General features: G+C 41.0%; 1 protein-coding gene across 2 annotated transcripts; it reads left to right on the top strand.

The window, feature by feature from the left end:
* The first annotated feature begins 2,658 nt into the window (after positions 1–2,658).
* Positions 2,659–8,434, top strand: naif1 (nuclear apoptosis inducing factor 1). 2 transcript variants are annotated; one of them, XM_027278550.1, is made up of 4 exons: positions 2,659–3,262; positions 3,893–3,943; positions 5,318–5,905; positions 6,308–8,434. In XM_027278550.1, the coding sequence occupies exons 1-3, from the start codon at positions 2,818–2,820 to the stop codon at positions 5,866–5,868; spliced, it is 1,047 nt and encodes a 348-aa protein (XP_027134351.1). In that variant the 5' UTR covers positions 2,659–2,817; the 3' UTR covers positions 5,869–5,905; positions 6,308–8,434. The 2 variants fall into 2 exon arrangements, with proteins under 2 accessions (XP_027134351.1, XP_019120995.1); XM_019265450.2 differs by lacking the exon at positions 6,308–8,434 and having other exon boundaries at positions 5,318–6,271.
* Positions 8,435–8,849: the final 415 nt, after the last annotated feature.

The raw sequence follows: 8,849 nt of genomic DNA, 5'->3' as shown, positions 1-8,849 counted from the left end.
CAGTGCAGAGAAAGGAAAGTGTGTATGTAAGGGGTCTGCTTAAACCACCTAAAATGTTTGCTCTGCTGTGATGTCTCAGCAGCAGAAAGAAAGGATATGAGATCAGGTTTAACCTCTGACACTTTAACAGTGTTCCATCCAAATACATGACTCACGCATATGAACCAGAGAAAAAATCTCACAGGAGGTACAGAGCTAACAGAAAGTGTGTTCCAGTTTGAGCCACACGTGCTCAGGAGTGCACAGTTTAATTTTCTGATCACCATACAAGCTCTATTGAAGGTATCCTGTGGTGGTTCTAATCATAATTGGAGTTATGAAGCTGTGTTTTGATGACTGGCCTCCTGTTTGTTTCTATCTCACGCTCTATTAGCATGTACACAAGGACACATGTATGAGTGAGGTACACATTCCTGCTGAAAATGTCACACTGTTACACTGACTGACAGTTAAACAGTACAGTACGAATGTACAACCTGTTTGTTAGGCCTCAGGCATACGCACTGTTTATTGGTGAGAAATGCTGAAAAAGGTTCAGGCTCAGTATCTTGACATGACATCCACATACTAGGAAGAACTACAGTATTAAAGCTCAGCTTTAAGTTTGACTGAATGTTTAGTAAATAAAGATCATATCACTTTAAACCTGTGCACTCCTGACCTCTTGTGGTTAAAATTAGTCTAACATGCTAGCAAATAATACAAAAATCTCTTTTACGTCACAAATCATAGATTGGATTAGTGTGTACATTTCATCTGTGTGTTTGTGTCACTTAGCATGACAGACTTTATAAAGACTTTCTGGAACATATATACTGGCAGACTTTTATGTTAACAATATGTTTTCTATGTTTCCTTCATCATGAATCATTTTTGTGAAGCATCCATAAGTGACAGTACAGATGATGAATGACAAAATAATATAAATATTTGTTGTCAAATTATAATTGTTGAAAAGACTGCATATTTATAAAAACTTGTTCTTATATCTGCTTATAACTAATATTTTTTATGTTTATATACTCAGTAATGGGCCTGGTGATTGTCCTGCATACAGTTTGTCTTCACTGGGTTGTGACTTGTGTGACAGCGTTGCACTGATCTACTGTACACGGTCCATCGTGACATGACATGGAACTACCACAGACTGTAAGTTACTTCCAAAGTCTTTTGATTCTATCTGAACATTTTGTTTTCTCTACAAAAGGTATAGAGTTAAAGGGAGGGATAATCCTTGGTTTTCCCCTGATATTTCTGTTGTCATTCAAGAACGTAATTTAGCCTGGGCTAAGGCGAGGTTGACTGGATTGAGCACTGACTGGCTTGTTTTTAGACAGTTGAGAAACAAATGATCTTCTCTAATCAAAAAGGCGAAATCTGAGTTTTATCTATCAGTTACCACTGATAGTTTAAATGATCCAAGGAGGTTCTGGAAAGTCATTAAATCCCTTTCAGTGAGTAATGTCTCTCATACCTGACCAACCTGTATTATGAAGGATTCTGTTGTTGTTCATGACCAAACTAATATGTTGAAGTATTTTAACATGCATTTTATATCTTCTGGCTTTCTGAGTGATCCAGGTGGTAAATGATATTTCCTTAGCACTTGATAAAAAACAGCACTGTGCATCTCTTTTTATTGATCTAGCCAAGGCTTTTGATACGGTAGATCACTTTGTCCTCAAACAGAGGCTTTTCGATATTCGCCTATCAAAGTAAGCTGTTGGCTTGTTTTCAAACTACCTTACTGATAGGTCTCAGTGTGTCAGTTTTGGTGGTCAGTGCTCTGATGTTCTGCCTGTTTGTAACACCTCAGGGCTCTGTACTTGGCCCATTTCTTTTTACCATTTTTATAACTAACTTGGGTGAAGATGTGAATGATGCCAATTTTCATTTATATGCTGATGACACAGTTATTTATTGCAGTGCGCAAACTCTCTAAAGCTGTTGACCACTCGCAATGTGCATTTAATGTTGCAGAAAAGTTTGTCTACTTTAAAACTTGTTCTTAATGCAAAAATCCTAATCTATGATTCCCTGACTTTTAAGCAACATATACAATGCCTGGTTAAAAAAACTGAGGCTGAAGTTAAGTTTCTATTTTAGAAAAACTACAGTGTTACTGGAATAAACCAAAATAGTCATTTCAGACTGATCATTGAGATTTATCAGTTCTGAATAATTCAGAGGTAAAAAAAAAAGTTTTACTCTCATTCATTCAGTTATAGATGACTTCTATTAACATTCATGTACATATTTATTCTAGGTTTCTCAGCATGTAAAATGACTTGAAGCTTAAAATAAAAATAAATCAATAAAATGCCTTGTCATTAATGTACACACACACACACACACACACACACACACACACACACACATTATACACACATTTCAACATTTTATTATGGCACACGTAGAGTTTACAAAATAATAATGTATAAAATGTTTTAATGTTTTCAGTTATTAAAACGTTAAATTGGAAGAACAGAAAATATTGCTTATATTCACAGACAGAGGTACAGACATAACGGGGAGAATTTTTCTTTTTTCTTTTTGAATCACATAGTTTGTTTGGCTCGTTGAGTGATTGGCGTTTGATTCAGCCAATAGTAACAAAGAATACAGCATGACCGCGAGATATCCAACCAATTGGGTGCGTGCGGGCGGGGCTACACGCCCCGCTAACGTAAGCGTTGTTAGTAGGAAGAAGAAGCCGATTCTGGAAGCCATTACGTTGCGCACATCAATTGAGTAAATCCTACTATTTTTGCGTACAATACGCACAATTATCTCCCCAAAGGAGCAATTTCTGCCATTATGGCATCGGTCGCGAAAAAGAGAAAAATGAATTTCTCGGAGAGAGAGGTGGAAATTATTGTGGAAGAAATAGAGAAACAAAAGCACACACTGGTTAACCACTTCAATGCTGGAGTCACCCACATGGCAAAGAATAACGCGTGGGTGGATATCCTGAAAAAGGTGAACGCTGTCACCACCTGTCCCAGAGAGTTGCCTGAGGTGAAAAAGAAGTGGTCTGACATGAAGACGGAGGTCCGGCGGAAAGTGGCCCAGGCGCGGGCTGCTATAGAGGGGACCTCCACTGACTGCACTCCAGTTCCCGTCATCCTCACTGCTATGCAGCAGAGGATCTGTAACCTCCTTGGAGAGGCCACCATCATCAGCCTACCTGCGGGAGACTCGGATGCTGAGATAACTTTACCTGTTACAGTGAACGCCGCAGCCACCGTCACACTGGCAGAGAGTAAGTTGACCAAAGTTTTATGGTGAACAAACACACACACACACACACACACACAAAAGTTCAAGTGTCTTTAAACATGTCTGACATTTCTAACATCCTTCCAGAGGGTTGGGATGTTTGGCCAGTGAAACGTTTAGAATAAACATCTGGAACATTTCCAGCCATGTGATGAGGCCTGACAGGAGTTATACTGAGTGTATTCTCATAACCATTTATACTGAAGTCATCTAAACCCTGTATTTATTGTCTGCTATCCATTTTCCAAACATTTAATTTAATTAGTCTTCATTCCAAACTATTTGCAACCAATATAATGTTGATGATGAGGGTCAGGAGGAAAGACATATCTGGTGGTTGCTGACCGTAGAGTTGTCTCTCAGCCATTGTGTCGCTCAAACATCAGTCCTACTTTTGCTCTGCTCCCTCCTCCTTCTCCTCCTCCTCCTCCTCCTTCTCTCCATGACCTAGAATCTCGTGTTGGAACATGCAGATGATATCACTTACTATTAGCCTGATTTTCAGATCCAGTGAATCACATGATTGTTTTTGCAGGTTTTAGCTTAGTATTTGTATTTGAGTGTTTGAGATTTTCTTTTTGTTGATTTAAAATCATCATATTCATTTTTTCAGCTCTTCCAGCTGGCTCAGGCACAGTCTGTGATGAAGCAAAGCCACTGAATGGTAAGTTTTTTTCTGCACTCTCTCTATACCTACACTGTATTGAGTCAGTCTAACACGAGTTGATCACTACAAAAGTTATCTGCTGAGCCTAAAGTGTAAAAGCAGATACCCAAGGCCTTACAATTATAAGACGAATTAGAGAAGGACAAGACATATGGAATACTTTGCTTAATCTGCTGCTACTTTGACCTGATCCCCGATAAGCGGAAGATGATGGATGGACGTTCTGTTGGACTAACTTTACATTGTGGGGTCTTTTTCGGGCCACCGTCCAGTTTACCTGAGATAAATTAGTTTATCTCAGGTAAATTGCTTTATCTCATTCCTGATATCACAAATAACTGGTCAACAGTTCACTCACGTGCAGGAAGAGATAATGAAGAAGGCAACGTTAAGTTTCAGTGCAGTTTTCTCTTCATGGAATGGACAAATATAAGGACACGCTGTGAGGCTGCATTCTGAACTTGTTATGTGTTTTAAAAGTCCAGAAAGAAAATCATAGAATCAATATGAACAACATGTCCTCACATCCTCTTATATGTTGCTCTACCAGTCCCTACTTTTAATATTTACTCTGGTTTTGCATATTGAATACGAACCACGCAGCCACACACTGACAATACAAATGCTCACTGCGCCTTTCTCACATCTCACTAAAACAATAAAATGAAATCAATTATGACACAATAATTAAATAGCAGTGAGAATAGAGATTCTCCATGTTACTAAAAAGTTGCCATGTTTTATAGGAAAATAATGCACCTTATTAGTCAGTCAGTGTCAGTGTGTTAATGTGTTTTTCATTCTCGTCTAAAAGTATTAGAATATGAAACGAGATGTATTTCAAATGGAGCCTTGACAAGAGGCGTGGAATGCAGCTGTTTGATGTTTATTTTCTGATCAGTCTCCAGACATTTTGGTCCCACAGATTCAGTTTACAGGTCATTTTTAAACCTCCAGCATCACTTTAGCAGCCAGAAGGGAGAGGTGACCAACCATCCTCCTCAATCACTAGCTCAGAGCAACTTCTGCGCTTATTCCTCCATGGCTATGTTGATTATCTGAACATCTGGATGTCATCCAGCTGTTTTTTGTTTTGCATGGCCAAACGAAAAAGTACAGATTTTGTCGGTAGTTTAGAAAAAGTTAGTAAAGCAATTAAGAAAGAGGAAGAAAGAACAAAGGGGTTGAGTTAATCTGGGTCAGCCTCACCAGGAAGGCTGCAGATTTGCTAAAATGTCGACATACTCCTTAAACGGCGACACAAGGAGTCATAGATGACAATTATATTTTCAGTGTTGCAATGTGAATGTAAACCTGCAGACTCTTCACACACAGTAACTAAAAAAAATTACTGTTCCATCCTGTTTCCAGCTGAAACAACGTACCACACTCTAGAGGATGGAGGCGTGGTGGAGTACTGCACCACCACTGTATCAGACTCCACTCCCACCGTGGTGGCGGCCGTGGAAGCTCCGGTGGAGATGCTGGCTTCATCCTCAGTTTCCCCGCCTCCGCCTCAGGGTCAGGCCAAACCCCAGGAGCTGAAGAGCCGCATTGCCCTCAACTCCGCCCGCCTGCTGCAGGAGCAGAGAGTCACCAACGTCCACATTCGACAGATCGCCCAGCACCTGGAGGGCCAAAATGAGTTGCTACAGATGATGAGGCGCTCTCAGGAGGCCCAGGCTTTCGCTCAGGAAAGACAGGCCCTGGCCCTGGAAGGTACCCAGGCTGCCCTGCTGGCATTAGTGCAGATGCTCAGGCCTGCTCTCAAAGACCTGCGCAAATTCCTGCAAAGTGGGACTGAGGTCGCAAACCCCAGCAGCTCAGCAGCAGGATTATCAGCTGACAGGGCAGGAACAGAGGAGCAGAGCAGACCCAAAACACCTCCACCTCCGCCACAGCAAGCCGAAGACACACAATAGACTCAGTGTGTGTGTGTGTGTGTGTGTGTGTGTGTGTGCGCGCGCGCACGCGCGCGGGGGAGAGAGAGAACAATGAAAAGCTTGTCATAAGTTGCCTTAGGAAGAGCATGTACAGAATTTTACTAATGTTTTATGATTGGGACGGTCAGAGGAGATTATGTCGAGGACATTCTTTTTACTGTTATTAACTGGCAGTGACTTTATGTTATTTAATACCTTGTATTTGATATTGGAATTCAGTTTTTAATGCTAAGATGCAGAGGGTCATCGCCCTGATGTGGGATGAACATTTCATTCTCAGTTTCGTCAGGTCATCCTTAAGTTTCCCCTGAATGAAGAGTCATGAGTCAGCTGGCATCAGTTAGTGTCTGTGTCTTCACAACTGAATAAAGTTTGAACCCTGCAGGGTGCATCACTGGCGATCAGCCACAAGAGGTCAGTGTGTGTGTGTGTGTGTGTGTGTGTGTGTGTGTGTGTGTGTGTGTGTGTGTGTGTGTGTGTGTGTTACCTAAACTGATTTAGTTTCATCATGTCACAGGGTTGTCACTACCATATGATCATAACTTAGAATTACCTGTTACCCACTTAGTTAAAAACACACTTCGTCTCATCAGAGCACCACGTCAAGAGGGCACCGAAGTGGGTCAACATCAGGAAAGCAGCTGGTCTGGATAGTCCTGCACTTAACCTCCTAGCTCCAGTGTTATCAGCATCTTCAACCTCTCCCAGTTAATGGTCCCTGCGTGCTTAAAGTGGTCTGTAATTGTCCCTGTGCCAAAGCTGACTTCCCCCACCTGCCTAAGTGATTACACCAAGTTGCCCTCACCTCGGTAGCCATGAAGTGATTTGAGAGGTTAGTAAAAGACTAGTCCTTACGAGTGAGCACCTCACACCCAAATTTGCTTACTGTCAAACAGATTTACTTGCCAGTACTACCGTCGGTAACGCCAACACCCTCACACCTCGGAGGAGAGGAGACTGTTAGATTGCTGTTCATAAACCTAAGCTCACTCGTGCAGGCTGGTCAGCAAACTGTCTTATCTGGGTCTGAATAATCCTGTGCACACAGGGATCCTGGATTTTCTTGACGCTACATATGGTCAGAGTAAATAGACACACCTCCAACTTTCTCACACTCAGCAATGCAACCGCCCTGTGCTGTTCTCTTTATATACACATCAGCTGCATGGCCAAACACAGCTCCAACAGCACAAGAAAGTTTGCAGACAACACAATTGAGGTGGCCGATTACTTTGAGGGATCATCAGAGTTTGCTCATCTAGTCTACCTGTGTTAGTGTGGACTATAGGAGAGCACTTACAGACATGTCCTCCAGGGTGGTCAAGTAGGTAGTCCAGATGTCCCTTTCCTCAGCAATGTTTTCCAGTTGTTCCTGGGGGATCCTGAGGCATTATCTATCTGAGATATACAGTATAATCTAGCCTGGAGTGTCCTACCAGTTGGACAAGACAGGAAAGCCCCCAAAGGATGGTGTCCAACCCACCTCAACTGATGTGAAGGAACAGCATCCTGTGGATGTTGGAGGATTTACTTATGTCATTTAAATGTGATCTTTATAATTGTGCAAACAACGATGACAGACAGACAGGCAGACAGACAGACAGACAGACAGACAGACCTCTAGTTACTGTAAATTCAGAGGAAACGCAGTATATGTCAGAGAGTGAAGAAGGCAAATGTGACTAAATGTAAATGAAACTAAATTTAAAAAACTAATACATCATCATACATGGTGGTTGTTTAACAATGAAGACAACAACTCCCATGATCCCATGCTTCTTTAAAACCAGTCTTTTGTTATTGTTTTAATGTGTGCGACCCCTAGTGGCATAAATTGCATACTGTGTGTTTAAAAACAAAACAAAGATTGACAGGTTTCCTTAAAATGATTACATGATTATTACACAAAGTGTCATGATCATCTGCTTACACTATAGGATGACGTCATGAATATGTTTTAGTAAAACAGTTTTATTTTAGAATCTTGAAAAGCAGAACCTGACGCTGTTTAGATCTGCAATTATTAGTTATTATTTCATGTTTTCTCCATTTTAAGAAGTGGTGTATAGACTGTGTGACTTTGTCTAACAGCCAACCTCCTGAAGAAGCTGGTCTAGAGACATGTATGACTCCTCCACACATCTCAGAGGAAGCCTACCTCTGGGGAGCTGATTGGTTGTAGATGTTCAAAAGAAAGCTTCAGGGATTCCCTCGCCTCTTCCATTACCTCAACAAGAGCTCACAGTCTTATCATGTGTCGAGTGATAACAAAACTAGCAATCTAAAACTGGCAAATCTTTTCATATTTATGAAGCTGTTTTGTTTTGGATATATGAACTGCTGAATTATTGGCTGCTGATAACAGCTACTTTTAGTAGTAAAGTCTTCTTAATTCTCATCAGAAACATTTGAACACTAGTGTATTCATTTAGAATCATGATTGTGATACATGATGATGTTGTTACTTTTACTTTTGAAATTTAAACCACAATGTGTTGAGCATGTATTATAAATAATATTTATGTAATAACATTCAAATTTAAAATCCCCCTTTTTTAAATAAAAGATAAAACCGTTTTTATTTTATTTTTTAATTAAAGGAATTTAAAATTGCATGCTCTCTGTTAACTCACAAAGATACATATTCACTACGAGACTAAGTGTGTTCATTGATATTTTCTAAATACATTCATGATATATGGAAAACATATGGTTATTATTTGGTATATTAATACTGGATGCGTATATGTCTGGACATATATGTCCATGTTTGTTTGTTCGTTCGTTTTCTTCCGCTTATCCGTGGTCGGGTCGCGGGGGCAGCAGCTTCAGCAGGGAAGCCCAGACTTCCCTCTCCCCAGCCACTTCTGCTAACTCTCCCAGGCGTTCCCAGGCCAGCCGAGAGACGTAGTCCCTCCAGCGTGTCCTGGGTCTTCCCCAGGGCCGCCTCCCGGAGGGAC

This window comes from Larimichthys crocea, chromosome IV, assembly GCF_000972845.2.
Source record: "Larimichthys crocea isolate SSNF chromosome IV, L_crocea_2.0, whole genome shotgun sequence".
Classification (NCBI taxonomy): domain Eukaryota; kingdom Metazoa; phylum Chordata; class Actinopteri; family Sciaenidae; genus Larimichthys; species Larimichthys crocea.
The sequence above is the reverse complement of the archived record's forward strand: the minus strand, read 5'-3'. Positions and strand labels throughout refer to the sequence as shown.